Genomic DNA, 24,581 nt, shown 5'->3' on the forward strand with positions numbered 1-24,581 from the left:
CCAAATCCGTTATGAAAAAAAAAAAAAAAAAAAAAAAAAAAAAAAAAAAAAAAAAAAAAAAAAACGGAAAGAGAGAAAATATGTTTCAAATAGGTGATTTTCAGTCTAAAACGGTGACACTTTTCCAATTGCACCAGCCGTTTATAGTTTCGACACTGGTTAGGTAAACTATGTTAAGGAATGTAAGGGCACCGAAAAATAACACGGTTAACATGTACGTTGTTGTGTGAGGCAACTTCAAACACCTCAAATCCTTTTCCTAACGATACTGTATTGTTGGTATGGTAAGGGTCCAAGAGAACCTGTTGAACTGGCAACGCTGCTTTTTGAATTAGCGTAGGACGCCTTACGAGTAGTGTTGTAAATAGAAGAGAAAACGTTCGTATTTTTTCAGAAATGTACGTTTGTTTTTGGAAAAAAACATCGCCTCTCGTTTTTTTTTAAATTTCGTTGTTTTTTTCAAATACTCATTTGTAATGCATCTTACGTCTATTTAAGTATGAAATATTTTTATGTAGGTGTAATCCCCGTAAAATGCAACATAAATTAAACACTAGATACTGATACGCTACAAATATTTTACAATTTATATGAATAGCATACCTACTAACAATTCGAGTTTCATCAATATCAACTAAGAAATAAAAATAGAAATTAAATTTTATTTTTCCGTGAAAGCAGGCCTTTAATAAGTACGAAAATAATGTCACGAACAGTATAAAATTCAAATAACTTGTCTAAAGGTAAAAACTAATACTAATTTGCCTAATAGTATTTTTCTCAATATCATATATAAATAATTTGTCGACTAGATATATATGATATGCAGAGCGTGGATTACCATATATGCAAAACGTGGATTTGCATGGAGCGGCAAGTTTGGAGGGTCCGGCAATTTCCGTCATTTAAATGAAATATTTCTTGTTGAAAACAGACTTCATGATGATGGGAGTTACATCTACTAAGCTGGCCTTCTCTTTGAATACTACATTCATAAATTATGTTTAGGTCGCATTAGTTTAAGGTCACATGGAGAATGCTAAAGCAAAAGGTCAAATAAATCCGAGAACAAATTGTTGATTGTTGTCAAATGCAAGAATTCAATTCTCGAATAGTAGCGAATATCTGTTCCATTTAGTAAGTTATCACAGTTTTGATATGACAACTAATCTTGTTTTTGTCAGAAACAAGTTCCTTATCATTGAAAATAGAAACAAGTTTTTTTTTTAAAAAAAGTGTTAACAGATGTAGAAGAAAAATCAAGAAATAAAGATAAAAGAGCTAGTTGCACTGGAATTGCAAACTGATACATTGAGATTGAAGCTCGATATTGAATTCTACAAAAAGGATTACCATCTTTCCTCTGCAGGTGTGTTTGCTTTATCTTTCACTATCATATTAGATTAATATTTAAAGAAAAAAACGGACACAACTGTATTATATTTTTAGTAAGTATTTAAGCCTTTCTGAGTGCAACTGCACTTACCCTCCCCTTCGTTTTCATGCTGGAGTAGCATACGTAAAATCATGACTTTTAAGATTTGTTCTTTCTGGAGAAAGGGGGAGGCGGCAAATTAAGCCATTGCACGGGGCGACAAATTGCCTAGGGCCGGCCCTGATGATATGTATATACAAGTCATGAATATATGACGACACAATTTGAAGTAATGCAGGGTGTTTCAAAATTGATATTAGGGTTTTGAAACTTTGTAGTATCTATTACAATTAACTTACAATTATAAATATTATATGAAATGAGGCAAATCAAACAGTTTTGCACGCAAGCATGCACATGCATTGTTTCCTCTGTCTGCCGTTAGAGAGAGCAAGTAGCAAAGATGGAGACTAGAGAGCAGAAAGATTTTTGTGTTTTAATAAAGACTGAATCTGTAGTTACAGTGCAACCGTTTGTGTGAAGTACATTAAGGAGACGCTTGCAACTACGTCCTTATCGTTTGCAGTTGCTACAGGTCTAAAGACTACAGACAACGGTTTACGTACCAATTTCGCAAGTGAAATATTGCTGCCTAACAATGAAGATTTTCTGGATCGAGTCGTCTTCAGTAATAAATCGACATTTCACCTAAGAGCTAATGTGAGCACTCATAATGTTTGCATCTGGCCGTCAGCAAGTCCTCAGGAGATGATTACAGTTGAAACGAGACTCCCGTAGATTGAATGTGTTTTGTGCCATATGGCGGAAAGTTTATGAGCATTTCTCGCCTATCGACTAGATGTGTGCCGTGTGACGAATGAATCCCACATCGAACACTTGTAGCAAAGACTGTTTGAGGTGCACTTTTACTTGATATATTGTTTATAATTGTGCGTAAAATGTAAGTACTACGAAGACTTAAAACCCCGATATTCATTTTGAAACACCCTGCATTTCTCACCAACAGTGTTGGAAGTAAGGTGTAAAAAGGAGAGAAAATTTTCCTATAAAGTTATTGTTTACGACAACGATGTTATTATTAGTCGAGACTATAACTACAACAACACGGGTTAGTAGTCAAAAAAATATAATCAAATGTACACTCGTAACCCTTTCGGACCCAGGTGGCCAAAGTTGCACACACGGGTGTGTCACTTTTTTCATCTGCTCCTGTGTGGACACTAATTAAGATATCGGGATATTTATTTTTGCCAAATATGGTTGGACCATAGTTTCTCATATTAATTTCTTTTTCTTCTGGTGTCGAATTCCCTTCTCAAATTTCACCCCAGTCAAAAATTCGAGACTTTTCGAATTTCCTTTACTTTTTTCCCCTGTAGCTTCCTTCGTTGTAGAGAGACCCCCTTAAGACTTGTCAGGTAGATACCTCGGATGGATACCTAACTGTTGACATCAATTGGACGGGCCTGCGCGCAGTATTGCCAATCAAGGAAATTAAAATTTCCCTAAATTTGGGGAAAAAATTCGAAATTTTTAATTATAAATCCGTACCTATATGTCCGAGTGCAAGTCAGCTTACGCCAATTGAACATTAGTTCTTACTGAACAAATGCGGGTACAGATCGTTACAATGAGGTAATTAGGAGACGCACGAAAAATTGTATTTAAGTTGTAAGCCTTGATTTTTCTAGTTTTTCCCTACTTTTCTCTTTACCGTAATATATTTTTGGTAATTAGAAACTTTGTTCATTAAATATCGCCATAATACTTATAGGATATATTGGTGGTGTACCAATGTTTAATTTAAGATAGTTTTCGTCTGTCTGGTAGCAGTGCTGCCAGCTACAGAAAATTTTAATTCCAGATTTTAGAGGAAAATTTTGGGAAAATTATCTTTTTGCCTCTATGATTTCCCTCTTGTTGGCTACATTAAAACAAACGTACCAGTGTCTAAAAGCTTTGCCCTTAGTCTACACAGCGCAGGATAAAAAGTTTCAGTCGAATAATTAGGGGAAGTACAGTTGAGGTTTATAATAAACCATGTTCTGTAAATGGTAAGAAAATGGTGAATTTCTGAGGTAGGATGAGAGATTTTTTTAAATTTTATGCTTACTTTGTTAGATATCGCCATGATACTTGTAGGATATATTCTTGGGTACCAAGGTCTATTTTCAGATAGTCTTCGTCTGTCTGATGGCAGTGTTTCCAGCCAAAACAATTAATTCCTGATTTTAGGTGAAAAGTTCGGAAAATTTCCCTTTTCCCTCTATTATTACCCTCTTGCTGGCTACATTGAGTTGAATTGATTTTAGTTTAGCGTCTCTTTCAGCAGCGAGGCTATATGAGACGTGGACCTACTGATTAACGTGGAATCCGAACCACATGAGCTCCCGCCGGGAATCGAAGCTGGCTACATTGAAACAAACGTACCACTACCTGAAAGCTTTGTCTTTGCCCTAGAGAACGCATTACAAAAATTTCAATAGGATAATTAGAGAAGCTATAGCCCAGGTATATCTGTTGATTTTTGCTTCTGAGGCGTAAAAAGTGTCAAAATTTCATGTGTATAATGAAAGAGAATTTTTTTCTTTCCCTCTTTGAATAGAAGCCAGCGACTTCAGGATTTCACTGTACCTTGTCAACACACCAAAGAACTTTTTTTGGTGACTTGAACCCATATGGCAGCAGTGGTGCTAGATACAAAAAATTTTGAAATTCGGTTAGGGAATTTTTTGTAAATTTTCACCATACATCTCCCTCAACAATTTCCCACCCGTTGGCAGCACTGCAATACAACTTATACCAAAAAAAAATTGCCACATCCATTTTCTAAAAAACAAGGCCTTAACCATATCAATAGAATAAATGGTTTTTGAGCAATAAGTCACTAACTGAAAATGTAGGAAAACGCCAAAAATGACCTGGGTCCGAAAGGTATAATCACACAATTTTGCTCGTATAGGTACAAAGAATCAAACGATTTATAAGTTACGATGGCTTCGACTCAAGTTCTGTTGATTATTTCAATAATTTGCAACATAAATAAAATAAATTTTCATAAATAAAAGTTATAGTTCCTTTTAATGAAATATATCAGGAATAATTTAAATTTATTTTACACTTTTGTAAATAATATTCGTATGCATTGTCAAGGGCGCTGATCCCGGGGGGCCGTGGGACCCGGGACCCCCCAAAGCTCATGTAAGCCTCTATTGTATTTATGAATATACAATATTTGGCATAATTTGAATGCAATTTGTCTTAAAATTCTCATACATATATACCTTCTACATCTGAATGCCCCCCCCCCCCAAATTTACAGAGAAATCGGCGCTCTTGTGCATTGTCTAGCCAACCCTAGATTTTTTTTCCTTTGCAATCTTTATTTTAAAAATTAAACTAAGCATAAGAGTAAAGACATTTTCGCAATTTCTTATAAATAGTTTGTTTTACAAAATTTTATTTAATCGTATGTAATCACGGAATCCAAATTAAGTTCCATCTGCCCCTCGAGATAAAAATATAATTGCGTTATTTAAACTAATTAATGCAATCGAACCTCCGGCACACTATAGAGTATAATTTAAAATAGTTCTTAATTATAAAATTTAATTGTTTACATTTAGCGTTATCGACAAATGTTAAATACTTATTTAAATCTATATATGCTTACGGCTCTGGTCTAATAATGGAAAGCAAAGCACGTTCATGTTCAGTATAATCATTATCCATTTTGAAATAATTAGATTGAAACAAGACAGTTTAAGTTACAGTAAACCGTCACAGTATACAATACAAGGTGAACCAAAATTAGTTGGACGGTAGATGGAGTAGGATTTGTGTTATGATTACGCTATAACAATGGTCTACATTGTAACTACAGTGCTTGCGTTATATTATATTAAATTCTGTAACTAAAGGAGGTGGGCTGATAAGGGCCATTTTTCGCCCATCAGGCCCGAGACGTGAAATGCATGGTTTTCAATAGTATACCTCATAAAAATAAGAAAACAAATATATTTTGACGGAAAGCACTATAAGGGAGAGATAAAAATAATAAACAAAGACGTAAGTCGTGTGTTAATGAAAGAACGTAAAGACTAATGTCATGAGTTGGAATCCGAGAAAGCAATAGTAAATAGAACACTAACGGCAAGAATAAGAAGAATGAAGTCTACTACGACGATGAGATCAATATATTACATCGAAAATAATCAAGTATAGATAATAATCAGACAGCTGGAGACAATTGTAGCTAGTTTGTAGATTAGGCATCGTGCTTGCTGTCGTCATCCGAATCGCCACTGGACCATCCTGCAGCGGCGGCATCTTGTAGTGTATGAGTATATTATAGACTTGTTTTTTTAACTGCGGTGGAATTGTGGCGCCAGTAAGCCAGAAACCATAGCAACATGCGCGCAACATCCGACGACCCGTGCGCCTACTTTACATTGACAGTACCACTGTATGTGTGCGATGTTACTTTGCTCTGTTTTGATCCAAATATTATAGGTTTTGGATCTTATGTATCGTGATCGTAACTGAACTCGGAGAACAGAAGCATCGTCATGGTGTATGTACAGAGAGTACATACCTTCGTCACTTAAGTGCTCGTGAGTGTAAGATTGGCTTTAAGTTGATATCTGCCAAGAGTTAATTGCCGTAGCTCATCCCAAGTTAGCCGTGGAAAATCTTGAAGATCTGTATCGGTTAACTTAGCCCAAATTGCCTTTTTTTTTTTTGCGTCCAGCCTTGTTCGTCGACCATTTGTTTTAAGTAATTAGGTTTTTTAATTAAAGCCAGCATCCGCTGAGCGATTATTCCATCTTCGGTGTTGTGAATCCTTGTAGGATAGAAAACATTGAGAAGAGCACATATAATTCGCACATAGTCACCAATATAAGGTATTTGCGTATTGGGTACCACTTTATCCAATGTGCGCCAGTTTTTCAACTGTTCATTAACGTCTTCGACGACCCATCTGAACTTTCGTCACTAAACGCGCCTCGTTAGCATCCGCTATTGTAAACTGTGGCTGCTTATTGAGGAATCGAGGCATTTCAGCTACAAGACCCATTTCTTCCAGAAGTGCCAAACAATCACGGGAGCCTCTATCAACAATCAGAACATCCTTTGGCTGCAGCCACTCTTTGATATTGTGTGCATCATTTTTTAAGATATGAGTGAGTATGTTAGCGTCATATATTTCTTTGAATCCGCGAAGTAAGGTCCAAAGACATCCAAAATGTAACCTGTCGTTAGTGATGAGCGCAAGAGTCTTGGTCTTGCAGTTTTTGCAAGAGTCTTGCATGCAAGACCAAGACCAAGACCAAGACCAAGACCAGGAATCCCGATGCAAGACCAAGACCAAGACCAGGGGTGCAAGACCAAGACCAAGACCAAGACCATACCTGCAAGACCAAGACCAAAACCAAGACTCTTGCGCAAGAGTCTTGCACAAGTACCGGCTCGGTGGTAGAGCAGTCACATGAGGTTATACGGGTCCCTGGTTGGATCCTAGCTTGCGCCATGGGAACTTTTTGGTGAGCAAACACCGTGTGCGTGGGTTTTCCTGTTTCATCCTACTTTCTTCATTCCACCATTTCATTCATTTCTCACCATTACTGTCTCCCTTAGCCTTGATGCATAATCGTTGGACGTTAAACTAGATATTTCATTTCGTTTCAAAACATATTAGTGGTGTTTTTCTTCCAAAACTAAAGAGAAGTGCAGTATTGAACATTGGTAATACCGTACACCATAGTTGTCGACTACATGGGTATGTCCTTGGCTCCGAGACTCAAGCATCCGTTGTAAATTTTTAATGTGTGCTCATAAAATTAATATCGAAATAACATTTTCATGACATTGACAAAAACTTAGTGCATGTGACCGGAAGTTTGATTTCATGGGCGAATGCTTATGCGTTGAGCAATTGTTTATCAATATAACTTTTAGCCTCCTTAGGTATACGGCACATCGAGGATTCAGCGATGTAACATTATACTACAACAATAAATCTATATTATTTCTGTGACTCCTAATCTCTTGAACCACCCAACCGATCTCGATCAAATTTTCAACATAGATAAGGAAAGTTCCTGGAAAGTTTTAGAGTTTGTTTCACTTTGATGGTAGAACCTAGGGGAGGAGGAGGGAAAGGGTATATATATATATGTATATATAAAATAAAACTTAACAACTTTTGAAACACCCGACCGATCTTGATCAAATTTTCAACATAGATGAAGTTCAGGCCTGGAGCGATTTTTATAATTTTACTTTGACAGTGCAACGTAGGGTAGGGGAGGAGGGAGATATATGTAAAAAAAAAATAAATAAATAAATAAAAATTTAAGTGACTGTCTTTGTGACTTCATCAATCTTGAACCAGCCAATCGATCTCAATCAAATTTTCAGCATAGATGAGGTTCGGACTTGGGGTGGTTTTATCAAATCACTTTGACGGTAGAACTTAGGGAAGGGGAAGGGGATGGAAAATGTAAAAATAAATAAATAAATAAATAAAATTTAATAACTCTTGAACCACCCGACCGAACTCGATCTTATTTTCAACATAGATGAGGATCAGACCTGAAATGGTTTTTGTCATATCACTTTGACGGTGCAGTTTAGGGGAGAGGGAGAGGAAAGATATTTAAAAATGATCGAAAATGACCGATATTAAAATTGAATCTATAGTTTTGGAGGTCTCTGGGATAAACAATGATACTTCCGATGCTGTTTAAATCAAAATTCAGCCCCGTAGCTTGGCGAAGGGGAGGGGAGATATATATAAAAATGATCAAAAATGACGAATATTAGTGTCGAATCCATAATTTTCGAGGTTGCTGAGTTGAATACTGAGACTTCCTATACTGTTTAAGACCAAATTCAGCCTCGTAACTTGGGGAAGAAGGAGGGGAGAGAAACATAAATATAATCGAAAATGACCGATATTAGAGAGCGCTTTACTAATAGTAAAAAAGTAACCGACTACCGAAATATATTATTATTATTATTATTATTATTATTATTATTATTATTATAGTTTAACGCAACGAAGTGGGTAATTGATGCTAGTAATCCATGTTCACAAGTGAGACTTCAAAAAAACTTGGAGTTTGATGCCATTATTTTGTATTTCTAATACAGGTCAACAGTATTTATATAAATTGAGTTTACACAAAAGACATAGACAGTTGAGTCGTTTTCAGTTTTCACTCAAATTATTGTAAAATATTGTATTAAACGGTTGGATTATAATCATTATTATTTTAATGTTCTCTCCCTCTTTTTTGGGGTCAATATTACTAAACATATTATTATCATCATAATAGCTATTCTGTCATTATTGGCAGGTTATTTGCTTCAAGAGAAAAGGTTCGACGTTCAGTGGTCCTCAGCTAGTCTCTTCGTCTCGACGTAGCAATTTTCTATTTTAATACCTTCCTTCAACTAGTCTGCTTCGCTCCCTCCCTCTCTTTCCTTCCACAATACCCTCTAGCACGTCCCTCACAATATAGTTCCTCTCAGCTAATATCCTAACCAGTTCCTCTTCTTCTCTTAACAATATCTAAAATTCTTCTCTTTTCCCATACTGCTAACATTTCTAACACCTTCTCATTCGTTTTCCGTTCAACACAGCCAATTTTCTCCTTTCTTTCTCTATGCCCATGTTTCGAAAGTCTGCAATTTTTTCATCGCTTTTGCGTAATGTGAATGTTTCTGCCCCATAGAGTACATATTGGAATCAGTAAAACAAAGTTTTAATATTTAATTGGAAGTTTGTTTAATATAAGGATTAGCTAATCGTGGTCGAAAAAAAAAAATCTGACGCCTTTAGAGTGTAAAAATAATTTTGCAATTTATGGTATTTCAATAATCTGTGTCGCCTGATTTTCTTTCATGCGTCTCAGGGGTAGCCTCCCCAGTTTGGGAAACAGTGGAGTTTTGGATCTGTTAAAAAATATAATAAGATTACGAAACGTTGTGATTTGGGCATATCTTATAAGTAGTGAAGCGTAGGCACCCCCCCCCAAAAAAAAGTCATCACCTATGTTGTACACTATCATCATACTTACACGTCGTTAAATTATATTACATTTAGAAACATATATTGTATTTCCGTCACTACTGGTGCATTGTAGAGTTTATTATCCCTTATATCCATAGTAAAATTTACCTATGAAAAGATTGAGATTTCTTAAATGCAAGACTTGCAAGACTCTTGCATGCAAGACCAAGACCAAGACCAAGACTGGGTGTGCAAGACCAAGACCAAGACCAAGACCAAGGGTTCCACTGCAAGACCAAGACCAAGACTCGATGTGCAAGACCAAGACCAAGACCAAGACCACCCCGGTCTTGGTCTTGGTCTTGCATTTGCTCATCACTACCTGTCGTCGTGACCAACATCATAAGCTTCACCAAAGGTTTTCCTTTGTGTAACGAGAATTATCGTCGCTGGAAGGAATAGTAGGAACTATTCTGGATATAAATGTACGTGCCATCAGCAGCAAGTATTACAGTATCATTGTCGTCGTCGGGAATGAATAATCGTCGTGCTAAAGGCCTCGTATGGTTTTCAATAACCTGTGTTCTGGTGATGTGTTCCGTTCCAAGATATAGTGGAACAAAGTTCTGCGTCAAAGCCTCACGTGCAGAGTGCACAGAAGATGACATTCTTCGTTTTCTGACATTGAATAATGTGGACAGAACACCATTCGAGAGACCCGTTCGAAGCTTTACAAGTAACACTGCCAAACAAGTACGAGAGGATCTCTGTGTTGAGGAACGCATTTTGGACTTTACTAGGTCATAAATACAGTTAAAATCAGACATTGATATACCCATAAGAGTATAATAATCGGACTCGGAAAGTCGTCCCGGTGAGTCGAAATCGATACCTTTCTTCTGTGCTACGTTTCTGATATCGTTTATCAGACTTTCAATATCTTTCGCAGACATTGTTGTCTTCTCACTTACAGGGCGTACAGCTTGCAGAGCCTCCTCACGGAATACCGACTCTGTAAGATGCGTTTTACAGCAGCGTTTTCCCGACGAAATATAGATTCCCGTTTCTGTAAAAGCCTGCGTTCGAGCTGCTTTTGGTACAGCCACTAAGTATTTCTTACGCTTACATATTATACAATAGCTATTAGAGTTGTGACAACGAGGTATTGCTAACTCTAGTTTAGGACTCTTACAAGTGGCGTCAACGGCAGTACTCGTAGACGCACGATCTCTTTGTACAACAGACGAAGGCATAGGAATGCTTCGAGAACGAAGCACACGACATTCATATGATCTGCATTTCGAGCACAACTTCGCACTACTCTGTATATCGCAGTTTTTAGAACTTCTCAGGATCGATATAATTGTTTTGTTAGAACAGGTACGAAAAGCCGTAGATTTCCTTTGCCAGGTTTTACAACAATCACACTGGCCGTTCGGCATTATGTCTTATTCAGTTCGTTAATATATGTTTGCACAAACAGTTGCAAACTCACGATTGATATCTGCACTTCTTAACTATGGTTTGATTGTGGCACAACACAACTGAACACTCCGATCGCAGCGCAGCAAATAGGGCAATGGAAACTTGTAATTCCAACAGTTGCCGCCCGTGGCGCTTATCTAGGTGCACAGGACGCAGACTCCACAATTCTACACCTTGACACACACACATGAGCTCGCGTATATCTGTCTTTGCTCTCTCTCTCTCTCTCTCTCTCTCTCTCTCTCTCTATATATATATATATATATATATATATATATATATATATATATATATATATATATACAGTAAAACCCCTCAAATCCGAACCCCGGAAATCCGAAAACCCGGCAAATCCGAACACGTTCTCAGGGGGAAAAATTTTACTACACCTGGAAAATGAAAAAAATAGATTTAATCACACAAATTTAGTTTTTTTTAAGGTTTTAACATATTTAGACTTAATGCTTATTTAAAACTTTATAAAATACAGTTAAGTTTAGATAAAATAGGAAATAGTTTACGTTTACTTACGTATTTGAAAAAATCCAAAACAATGAAAAATTTTTAGGTTAACTGGTTTACGATTCACACGAAAAATAGCAACACAAGATTAAACAAGCACTGATTTTTCACTTGAAGTCAGTTATCTTTAACTGTCGAAGATTAAAAAATCTTCCCGCGGAGGCAATTCCAAGCCAGCGTCGCATGAACATCACGTCGTTTGGAGTGGCTGACGGGTGTTTTTCCAATCATTTTGGACATGAGTGTACACCCGCCAGTCAAGGTCACTGCCCTTTCGACCACTGGGCCACCCTGTCTAACCTCAGTCGTTTTTTACCGTCAATTCAGTGACGAAATAAGTACGTAATATTATTTCCCGGGTAATCCGAACCCCCCGAAATCCGAACTGGCTTCAGCCCCAATTAGTTCGGATTTGAGGGGTTGTACTGTATATATATATATATATATATATATATATATATATATATATATATATATATATATATATATATATATATGGAGGTAGGGTGGGGGTGTTTGTGGGTATGGGTATGTATTAGCTTGGATCGGATACATCAGGTAGCTATTGTTTGTCGTTGTTTTTCACCTTTCCCTCAGTATTGCAATATAACGCATCAATGAATTCCCATAGGTACTTCATTGACGCGTGGTATGTATGATTCTTCGATATATAGATATATATTGCAGAATTTCATGCCATTCTGCGACTGGTTTTCCTGCTCGCAATTTTACTCATACCACTTTCAGAAATGACACGCCTTCTCAATACTCCATAACGTGCTGTCTCTATTTTTGCTGCCCTACACACACATCCGCGCAAACAATACATTTTCTTTATATATTTTATTGACATGCTGAGCATGTATTTTCAGTCACAATCGGTACATAACATCAGAGCTGGAGTCTCCAGTTGAACTCGTACACTACAGCGTATAAACGGTAGTCATCGCTCTATACTCTCGCGCAATACATTTTGTTCTCTAATAGGTAGAAGGACACACTGAACCAAAATCAATTAGTACTCATATCAAAGGTTACACAGCGTTATATTATGACGAGTCAGATTTATTTTTGTTCATCGACTCCTTCTTCCTATAAGCCTCTATCAAAGACAGCAAACATTACCAAAATGTCGCAAAACGCTGAAACGAATTCTTTTTGGGCACTCATTTCTATGACTTACTATTTTCTTGATCACGTATCTATTATCTTTACATATGTAACATATCTTCTAGTATACAAATACATTGCAAACTTGTCGGAATCAGACACTTCATTTTTCCGTTGTCTGATGGGCGAAAAATGGCCCTTATCCGCCCACCTCGATAGACCACAATGATAAACAATTTAAATACTGATGCAAGAAAATGAATGTTAAAAAGTATTGGACGTTTCAAAATGCTGAAACCGTTACAAGAAAATGTATTGAACCATTTGGTACTCACTCCCCAAAGAGATTACGATTTACCGCATTCGTGACAAATTTGATACTACTGGATCAATTCTTAATGCCCTCAAAACTAGTCGATCCAAAACAATTTGCACACAGGATCAAAAGCAATTTGTTGCCAAAGCATTTATTCACAGCCCCCTCAAAAAATCCACGAGAAGAACCTCAGCTAAATTAAGGATTTCATAATATTCTGTTATAGAATCAAAAAATCTATTGAGTTGAAGGCTTATTGTCCACAGCGAATTAATTCATGGCTTATTACAGTAGATAGGCAGATGCAGACCATCCTAAATAAAATTCGAGAAGTTCCAATAACTTTAGATAACATTGTGTGGACCGATGAAACTTCTTACTAATTATCCGGTCGTATTAACAGACTTAATTGGACCTCTTGGATACCAAGTGGTATAAGTCTAAAATTGAAATTTCCTAGAAGAGAACTTTGAACTTCAAAAATCTTATACAAATCGCATGAAGAGAATGTTATTAACTATCAGTATTAAAAAAGAATATCCATAATTATGTTTTTGGTTGCAACGATGAAATAAAGATGAATTTTTCATGACATATTGAACTTCAAATTTATCCCCTGAAAAAAAAAATAAGTTACGCCATATGGCATCGAAGCGATCCAGTTATGTTTACTGGTATAGTGAGAACATGCATTTAATATTAGTGCAACAACTAAACCAGCCTGGTGTCAATGTTTGGAGTGGTATTTAAAGTTGTAGTGTTTTAGGACCAATTTTGATTGAACAGTCATAGGCAATAAGTACATCAAGATTCTAATGAAACAACTTGTTTCCACGGTTACAACAATAGTCTAATTCACATAATTTTTATTTCTAAGACAACGAGGTCCTTCCGCATTATTCAAAAGCAGTCCGTGAAACATTTCCTGAGAAATAGATTGGATAAAGAATGCCAATTGATTGACCAGGATATTCACCTGATTTTACTCCAAATGACTTTTTCTTTTGGGGTGCACAGATAAGTTTATAGTCAAAAAGTACCAAATGTTGGTAATTTGAAAAATTACATCCGAAAGAAATTAATTCATAAAGAATATTGTGCTAAGAAGTTTATCGAAGCGTGAAAAGTAGACTTCAAAGCTGTGTAAAATGTGATGGACAGCAGTTTGAGCACATTCGCTCATAAAATTTGGAAAGCTTTTGTATTGTGTTATTGTATACAATAAAATTTAACTTTAAATGTAATAAGTATCTATCAAAATTGAATTGTATTCGTAAATATAATTATATATTAACATTAACTGTGCAGCTACTTTTGGCATATCCTTTGTTCCTGTAGAAGCACACAAATATTAAGATTCGAATCTAGATACTGTTATACCTTTTTCCTATTTTACAATTAACTAAATTGAAACACTACAGCTTTCAAGTTTAAGTTAAATAATTATAATAGCTTTATATTGGTAAATCACTTGCATGATAGTGACGTCAAAGAGGCAAGAGATAGCATAGATAGCGACATCTATTAGTGCGACTGCTTACTATTAGAAATCACGTGAACATTAGACGTTTGTCTTTTATAAATAGGATATCAAAATTCTAATTATAAGAGGGAATCTTGTCAATTCTTCACTCTGTGACGCCACGACAATTCCTAATACTAACCAGTCACGCTAATAAGTGTTGTTACCTGTGCTTCCTGACGCTGATAGATGTCGCTAGAATGAGGCAATTTGTCGATTTAAAACTCAGATTGTCTCAAAAGTACTTAGCCTTTGGAGGTCAAAATCAAGAATTCATTTATTGTGATTTGGAGAATACATTATAAAATCACATATGCACCATCTTCTTCAATGATCTCGATTTTTCTGGAAACAGCACAATCCCATCGTTTTAAAACTTACGTGATTTCTGGTCAAAAAATTATGACACGTGGTTATTACACGACTCTTTTCAAGCTAACATCATTCAAGGATAAAAAGTTTGACGGTGCCAGGCTCGGGATAGACCGTGGATGCACCAAACCCTTCCAGCGAAGTTTTCTAAATTTCTGATGGGTCGTTAAAGATGTGTGATGTCTGCCACTGTCAAGCGTGGTATACGACACCCTTTATGTTGACCATTTCTTTTGAATTACTAAGTGCACTCGTGCTAATTGTCGACTGTACAGGTGAGAATTTATCATTTTACCCCGCTGCAGCAGCTCGTGATGCACGGTGCTTTTCAAATCCCTTCAAACGTACAGCAAAACGTCCCTGGCCGTCAGTGTGGGTTTTGCTCTAGATTGTGGATCTTCTCCTGGTTTCGAACTCAAACTTTTTCACACATTACTGTCGCATGTTATCTATTTTGCATCATTTTGAATCGCCGCTTCAGAAATGGCTCGAGTTCGTTACGTTTCAGTAGAAATTCGCAGATGGAAATTAGATTCAGTAGATGCTTTTGTGTATGATCATGTCCCCATGTGCAAGACATAGGCGGATCGACCGCGAAAATTTGGCGCGGCCCGTTGAAAATTTGGCGGGCCGATGGCGACTAACGCGGCGTACTGTTACGAAATTACACGAATGCCGCAATTTTGCCGACATTGCGGTAATAAGGCGGCTTCCGTTGTTTCTTCTCGTCTGAACCGCTAGTACCGTCCTTAAACAGGCATGTGGTCTCTTTGTAACCACCTCGTGGCCTCTTCATAACCGCCAGTGCCGGATAGAAACCGCTAGTACAGCCATTAATCCGCCACATGGCCTCTTCATTGCCGCAACATTGTTTCAGCATCTCTACCCAGGATGACGAGATAAAGTGAAGAGAGAAACAATTACATTTCAAGAATTAAATCAGAAAAAAATTCTTTACCTGACCAAGACTCGAACCTTTAAATTCGAAAGTCAGAACTCTACCGACTGACCTAACAACTGCTTTAATATTACCGTGCCTAATGGTGTTTATTAGAGGACCTGTTGCCCTGTCATGATCTGTTCGAAAGACACTCCACCAAATCTTAATTGTTCGCGTGAATTATTACATTCACCTCACTGTCTTTATTTGAGAATGGAAACTGATTATGCTGAACATGAATATTTGCTGTTTATTACTAAAGCAAGGTCCGTAATAAATGTAAATAAGATTCTAATTATTATATGAAATACACAAGTAATTATTCCATGTAAAGCACAGTAACTGGTAAATACAGTAAATATAATACAGTAACTGGTAAATACAATACAGACACAATATAATACAGTATATTTCTATATTGTATTGGATCGAAGTTGGCTCTGGTGACTCATGATCAGACGAAAGGGTTAATCCATAATCACCATCGCACTCTACAATCTACATTCAGGAATTGTAGAGACACTGCTATCTCCTTGAAATTAAACTACGCAGTAGTTTATGCATATGTTGCGCACCTAAACTTCCCCGCGCTAAATTTCACAACCATTTTTTTTCTTTCTTCTTAACCAGAACTTTATAAGTAATGAGTAAAACTCCGCCAAGTATTCTGTTAAATAATAAAAATTGTAAGAGTCACTGGATGGCCCAACTCGGTCGATTTGTATTGGCCTGTACTTTGAAACTTGGTTGTTCTCTGCTTAACCCTCCTTGGAATAAACAACTGCACGGCAAGTCGCCAGTGCTGCCAACGACGTGAACAGTAATGTTGCTAAACATAACTCGAGAACCCGCTAAAAATATAAATTTTAATCTAAATAATGCTAGTTTAGTCATTATACATTAAAAAAAATTGCTAATTCCCTATTCTAACAATGGTAAATGAACAAAATGTTGTCGCTAAAATATATTATTAAATCGCTGGATCTAGGGACAGAGTCGCTTACTATGCAACACTGCGCTTAACAAAACACATCTTCACAACTCAGCGGATGTTACCGAGTTCTCACGATCATTCTGCGGTCATTCGTCGAAAAGTCTCTTTAACACCATCTCACCGCAAAACAACTGACATCTAATTTTACGACTACGGCAGTTACTTCACTTCCTCTTCGGTGGGTTTCCGCTTGGAAGCGAAAGCGGAACGATGCTGGCAGTCATTTTTCCTTCATTTTGGCGGCTACCCACCAAAAGGCGACAGCGGACCGATTATAGTTGGCTGCAATTTGCACAGGGGGTAACAACAGAACGTCAATCATCCTTTTGTAACCAACTTTCTGTAAATGGCTGAACACTGTTTGGTGATGGATGTTTAGGTCATCGAGACTGCTTACATGCCAGTCTTATTGGTCTTTTCCCAGAATATCATCCACTTTTGCTGTGATTGGTTAGTCACTGTGAGGAGCATTTTGGACATCAAAAATTTCCAGAACGAAAGCTATTGAATCGTCTTTAGGCTGTTGATTTTGATAACATATCTTGCCCATAAACATCATTTACTTCGTCACGGGACTGCACAGCATTTGCGCCCTTATCGAAATGAAATTGTAATATGTAACGTAATTTTGCTGAAACTTCACTTATCTTCACGGCGCGCTATCTTACATGTGATTGAGATCCCTCGTGGCCAAACGGTTGGCGTACGCACCTTTGGCATGGGAGAACCGGGTTCGATTCCCGGTAGAAGCTCTTGTGGTTCAGATTCCACGTTAAGCTGTAGGTTAATGTCCCATAGCCTCGCTGCAGAAAGGGACGGTAAACTAAAAATCAAATCAAATAAAATCAACCTTACATCTGATTAAGAATCACATTTCTTATACATCTATTAGCTTCAATTGTCAGCTGTGAAATGATTTTAGGCCTGATTTGCTGCCACATATACGAGGGTTACCGCAAAACTCATGGCAAATATTTTCTTTAATGAAAATGGGAACAATGCAAAATATGCTGAAATATGCAAATAGAAAGATAGTACATATCGTCGCATGAGAACCATTGATCATCTGTTGTAATGTAGCTTAATTATCATCTTGTTAGAAACACAGCTTTCTAAGAAAATTATATTTTTGTCTTCTCGCCTGTAAACCTCCGAAAATGCAGTTACGTTCCTCTGGTTCTCAGGCGACGATATGTAAACGTTGCATGTAAGGAAATGGATAACATGCATATCCCAATCAGTATATATCAGGAGAAAAATGAATATAACGAAACGTTCCTTTCGTACGTGTTACAGACCATACGACATTGTGTTTGCAGAATCTTCTTAAGTGATCGGGATAGGATGTACTCGATTATCTTCTATATTCACCACACTTATCACTCTGAAATTTTAACCTGATATCAAAACTGAAGGAGCCATTGCGTGGAACACGTATGAAACGAGAGATTCGTTGTACTAATTTTTCTCGTGTTGTATCCTGATAGGAATATAAGTGTTCATCCAATTCCCTACATAGGCCTATAACGTTTCCGTATGTACTAACCTTCCATTTGCAACTCCTTGTTTCGTTCCCATTTTCGTAAAACAAAACAGTTGCCACTACTTTTGCGGTACCCTCCGTATATATATATCCTGAGATTTGGGATACTAACGCCGTCTCGTGCGCGTGCGCGGCTCGATGCTGTTTAGACTTCTAATGTTCTGACTATTTACTTCCAACTTTAAAACTTTGTAGTTTCGTTCCAGTTGTTCCAGTTTTAGAAGAAGAACCGTAACCATGCTGAGATTTGAGCGTTAATATCTATATATATCCACAATAATATATTGTGACGATTTAATTGCGACTTTAGAGCTCCTTCGTGACTAAGGGTTTAGCATACGCACGTTTGGCATGAGAGACCCAGGTTCGATTCCCGACGGAGCTCACATGGTTCGGATTCCACGTTAATCAGTAGGTCCACGTCTCACATAGCCTCGCTGCTGAACGGGACATTAAACTCAAAATCAACTCAACTCATGAATTGCAATTTAAACCGAATTGTTTCAATTTAATTACACTAGCCAACAAAATTTTACTATTTTTTTGTAACTGGTATGAAAATAGATAATCTTTATGTTTTTGGGTGTGTCGATAACGAAAATGGTGATGAAAATGCAAGATTAGCTCTTGTTTTGAAGTTATGATAACTTTATGTTATAGCCTATATAAGCTTATCCATGTATTTACCTTGTTATTATCCCTTCGAAGAGGATCACTGAAGGTACAACCGCTTTGCCTGGCGTATATGGTTTCCTGCTGGTGATTCCCTTATTTGTGTCCAGCAGTAATCAGCTACCATTAATGCACTCCACTTTCCCTAGTATCTCATTTCCATGTCTGAAATTTGCTAGTGGAAGCGTTCCCCGTGCTCCTCGCTTACAACACCACCGTTGTCAGGAAAGATGTAAAGTGGAAATCTAAGAAATGTAGCTTTAAGGATATGTTGCACCCTAGTCTATCGTAGTAGTGCAGAAGATTTGCCACAAGATCCTTATATTTTTCTGCCCTCTTATTTCTTAGAAAGTTTGTTGACACCTGAACAAAGTTAAGTGGAGCAGGAACAGGTAGTCCGTCTTCGTGAGACACTGGCCTCATGGCTGACGGTATGCTAGGATATGTCAAGGAAGACTTTTCTTCTTAGAAATACCATGTTTTAATGGAGTTGCCATTCAAAAGTAACAATCATTCACATGGGTTGATGGTTTTTGCCAGATCATGGGTATAGCAAAACCCATGGAAAATCCTTTACATTTCAACCACGAACGAAGACTCGAGACACAAGATAAGCAACATACGATTTCAGTTTAGCCTGTCTGCAAATGTTGCAAAACTTGTCAGCACTGTTTACGCATTTGCGAGGCATATTGAATCACAATAATTACAATGACCACATATACTAACTACACTTCAATAACATGTTCTTCCAGCACACGAACAGAATACAGCTTGTAACAAACTGAAACTACGCTTAAATGAAACTTGCTCCGTTCATCCCTCCTCTCTTCTCCTTCACCTCCCCCTTGTTGCTACTAGCCCGGGCTAAAAATAGCGACAAAATACACACAGCTGTTGTTGCCTGCAGGAAACTTAATCATTATATCTACCATCAACGGGATTTCAAAGAATATAGAGGAAGGGATTTACAATGAATGCTAATAAAATATAATACTTATAATTAAATGAACCCCACTTTAACTTGGAAACGAGAGCTAATTCGAATTTTTCATCGTCGTTTTCGTTATCAGCGTGTTCGATATAGTTAAAAAAACATTTATTTCATTCCAGTTACATTTTCACTGTTGTCTAGTGTTATCTTAAAATGGATTGTGATCATGATGAACATGAACGTGCTTTGCTTATTTTATTCAAAGGCCGTAACAATATTTAGGTTTGAGCACTAGTATTTGTGTAACGCATGCTGGTTGGTAGGGCGGAAGCTCGGGCGCAATAACTACTGGTTTTAAATGGAATTAATGCTTTAATCTTTCATGTTTCAGATTCCAAATGCTCTATGCGGACACATATACCACCAGAGAAGAATTCCGTTCTATGTTTGACCACAGCCTGTACGACAGAGTGCGTCAAAGATTACAGTGTCAGAATGCATTTCCTGAAGTCTATGATAAAGTGAACAAAAAAGCAAGAACATGATAAATAGTATGGAAAATTTATTGACTGGTTATTTGCACTGAAAGAGAACACTTGTATACTTATGTCAGAAAGTACTTTCTAGTTTAACGATTTCTGATATCAACTATTTTCAAATAAGCTAAGTTTCAAATAAATTTTAATAACTTACAGTCCTCTAGAATTCAAAACAACGAATCTAATCAGTCAGTACATATTAAGGACTTTTGAAAGGGAAACTATAGAAGAGTTTCCTTTTGCGTTAACTTACAACAAAAACAATTTATCTCATACGGTGTAAATTTAAATGATAATTATAACACAATAGGCCTAAGTACTGTACCTATAACCCAATACAAATATTTCTTGGTTTTTGATAAGGGTTATATCTGTTCATTTGGTTGTAATTCCAATAGAGTATAATTGTATTTGAATAAGAATATGTGTTTAAATTTCGCAAATAAAGCTAGTCTACACGACATTATATCATTGTAGTGCTTTCTTTACTTTCCTGTTAGTGGCCCCGCATAGCGCAGTCGCTAACGCCCTCGTTTTTGGTGGGAACGGTCCCGGTTTTGATTCCCGATGGGCACACTCGGTCGGAAAAGTGTAAAAGCCCGATATTCTGAGTAAAGTTCTTACTAGGTTTTCCTCATTCACACCAGGCAATTGCCGGGATTGTACCTCACATAATGGTCCTAGGCCACTTCAGTTATTCCTTCTCAACTTCCCGGGCGGTGTGATCACCGAAGGATATCGTCCCTCATATGTGATGGGTTAAGATGGCCATAGATGCCGAAAACCCAGAAATATAATTCATAATCCTTTACTTTTCTGTTTACTAGAATTGGATAAAAGATAAATGCGTGGGGTTTCTCGGGGTTGTCCCGTTCCCTCCCACTTTCTTCTGTTCATCATTTGATTCATTCTTATCATCACCATCTCCCTTATTCTCGGTGCATAATCGTGGAACAGTAACCTAGTTTTTTTTCAACTGGATGCTCCGTGACATCACAGTTTACTGCTCGCGTTCCCAGTAAACTCCTCATATACGGCAAGGAGAAGGCAGCAAACCTAACGTTGACAGTAGACAGTCGTAATAGGCAAACAAGGCGTAGTTGATGGCTTTACAGATACACTACTGGTAGATTCATGTCTAATCGAACACTGTCAAACTTGTTTTATTCCATCCCTCGTATTTTTCCCTCTCCTTTCTTGATCAACTTGTTCTCTTTCTCCTGGCTCTCATCATTAAAGCCCTGTCCTACGTTATACATCGTCTAGCTCGAAATGTCTGGTCTAAAGGAAAATTTCTCATTTGTATGTTCTACAGTAAATCATAGATCACGAGGATGTCAAAAGTGTCCCACTGGATTCGATTCCTGTGGGAGAGCTCAAAAAGTTTAATTTCGCATTCATTCACTTTTATTGATCATCCTCCTACTCTAGCCTAGAGAGCATAACCGTGAGACATTATACTAAAATTTTATTTTGAAAAACAAAAATCTGCCGCAGAAGTGTGTGAAAGAGTAAATACTATTTTGATTGTGTACGTCTCTTCACATGCTTCAACAATAGCGGAAGCTAATGTTATGCGAATATAGTGCTTTGCCAGGTAAAGTATCGTCATCCACAATAAAAAGTTTGCATATACTGTAACTTCAGCATTTTCATTAGTAACTCAGTTTTCGTAATATATTATCGCTTCTTCGTGCTTTCCTTAACAAAGCAGTGTAGTAATGAATAATTATTTATAATTTGGGAGAAAAATAAAGCAAAATAAGAAAATTATAAGCAAAAAAAAAAAACGTTATTGTTATGAAACCTTAGTCTGTCAAATAATTACGCGAAGAATATCCCAGGGGAAATTAGAGGGAAAATGACTCGACACAGTGCACAAGTATTAGGAACACTAACTAACATGTGAAATTATTGACTAGAAACATGAACTGAACAGGCAACTACGTATTTCTGCGTTGAATACACAATTTACACTTCATGCACAGTTCCAATATGCAAAATCAATCAATATCTTCAGTTGAAATTACTGAAATAGGGAAAAAATCTATCTGTTAAAATGCTACAATTTCAATTAAAACGCTTTTTTTCGCTAGCCGTGGCTAGCACCCACCCAAAGGGTTACGCTCTTTATTTGGGATGAGAGTTTAGGATGAACTATAGGTGGAAGGCAATTGTTGTGAGGCAAAGGAGATTGCATAAACTTTATTAGAACCATGCTTTTCATATTGCAGGACATTATGGTCTTTAACCATAATCATATGTATAGGTTAAGGATATGAACCCTGTCTAACAATGCATCAGGAGAGTGGTGAGAGCTGAATAGTGGTGATAAAATGAAACTATGAGGTGCACTTCACATCACAATACAACACAGATAGGAGTGTTAGAGAGATGAATGAGTGTTATCTTCTGTCCAGGGGATGCTCTGGACGCAATGAGAACAAGAGGAGCTCTATTAGTACGGTAGGATTACTGTGCAACATAAGATGGAGTGATGCATTGTGGGGGGATGGCAATGAGAAAGTCATCAAGAAGTTGCAAGTCCGGACTATTTGACGGAAGAACGTAATGGTATAGAGTCAACAGCAGAGAAAGTGGGAAAGGCTGTAGAATAGTAGAGGGTTTGGGGAGAGTGGCTTCGTGGTGCATAGCACCAAACAGTAGTGGATGGCGAGTCTGGAATCGCTTCGTAACTTACCAGAGTCTGAGATCTTCCAGATGGCAAAGGAAATGCGGAAAAGGCGTTTTCTCGTATAAGTCTCTTGTCGGGCTTGGTAGTCTAATGCGGAAGGCAAGGCGGAAGGCGTGGCGCTCAAGAATTTGGAGTCGGCGGTAGTATGAGAGCTTGGCTCGGATGCAGAAAGCCAAGCTGTAAATCCATATGTTAATACAGGTCGTAAAATAGCTTTGTAGGTGTTAAGAAGTATGTAAGGTTTTAATCCCCAGTTAGTTCCAGGCGTCGGAGTAGGTTCAGACGGTTGGTTGCTTTAAGAGCAAGACTTTTGAGGTGAGCAGACCATTTTAGATGTGAGTTAAAGAGAATATCCAGATATGTGACAGTGGGACTTGCAGCAAGAGGAGTACCTGCAATCTCGATTCTGAGGTTTGACGGATTGCGATGGACACGACTGCGTTTACCTGGTGGCAGAAAAATAATGACTTGGATTTTATTGGCGTTAAGTTTAAGGCTCCACGTATCAGACCATTGAATGAATGCATTTATGGCAGTTTGAAGGATGTGGTTGATATTGTGAATAGTTTTCGCCGTTGCCAGGAATACCGTATCGTCCGCATACTGAAAAAAAAACTGACGTTTGGGGGAAGAGCAGGAAATTCAGCGACATGCAATAAATAAAGAAGAGGGGACAGGGAAGAGCCTTGACTAACGTCAGAGTGGATAAACACAGGGTGAGATAGAACGTTATTGATGGAAGCATAGGTCAGGCGGCTAGAGAGAAAATGGTAAATGAAGCGTATGTAACAGATTGGAAGTGGGAAAGAAAATAGTTTGTAAAGAAGGCCTAGATGCCACACTTTATCGAAAGCCTTTTCTAAATCGAAAAGGACGAGACAGGAAGGCTTAGATTGATTAAACTGAGCAGTGATGTACGTGGTCAGGGGGAGCAGTTGATCATTGATACTATATTTTAGACGGAATCTGGCCTGATGAAGGGGAATTAGGTTGTGATCGGGGAGAGGCCAGTATCCGTTCAAGTATCTTGCTGAAACGGGGGTGAGTTGAATTGGACGATAGGAAGACACAGACGAGGCTGGTTTGTTTGGTTTCAGGAACATTAAGGTTTTGGATGTTTTCCAAGCGTTGGGGATAAAACCAGTACGGAGGATGAACGTGAAGATGAGAGACAGAAGATAATGGAGAATGTATGGTCCTTCTTTGATATGACGATACGTAATAGAATCTAGCCCTGGAGCGGTGTTGCGCTTATGAGAGACGATGGTGGTGATTTCTGTGACGGTGATAGGAGGTGTCAAAGGTGAATTGTCGGGTAGAAGGTGGTCAACATGGGGTTGGAGTGATGGCGAGTTGAGATTGAACCGGTCAGTAGGGTGAGTGCAAGCTGAGAGGGTAGGTCCAAGTGGCGTGGAGACACCTTGAAGTTGGTCAGCGAAGGCATTGGCTTTGTCCATGTCGGTGTGTAAGAGCGTATCATTGAGAATAAGTGGATATGAAGAGCTAGAGGTTTTACCAGTGAGC

General features: G+C 37.7%; 1 protein-coding gene across 1 annotated transcript in view; it reads left to right on the forward strand.

Annotated features, from left to right (window-relative positions):
• The window catches only part of LOC145688362 (delta(24)-sterol reductase-like), a 143,417-nt gene extending 122,584 nt beyond the window's left edge, over window positions 1-20,833 (forward strand). Inside the window, exon 10 of the mRNA XM_081762510.1 lies at window positions 20,215-20,833. Coding sequence (XP_081618636.1) covers window positions 20,215-20,368 — 154 coding nt within the window. The 3' untranslated portion in view covers window positions 20,369-20,833. The remainder of the gene's footprint in view (window positions 1-20,214) is intronic.
• The last annotated feature ends 3,748 nt before the right edge of the window (window positions 20,834-24,581 follow it).

Source organism: Thermobia domestica, chromosome 6 (genome assembly GCF_964235325.1).
Source record: "Thermobia domestica chromosome 6, izTheDome1.hap1.1, whole genome shotgun sequence".
Classification (NCBI taxonomy): domain Eukaryota; kingdom Metazoa; phylum Arthropoda; class Insecta; order Zygentoma; family Lepismatidae; genus Thermobia; species Thermobia domestica.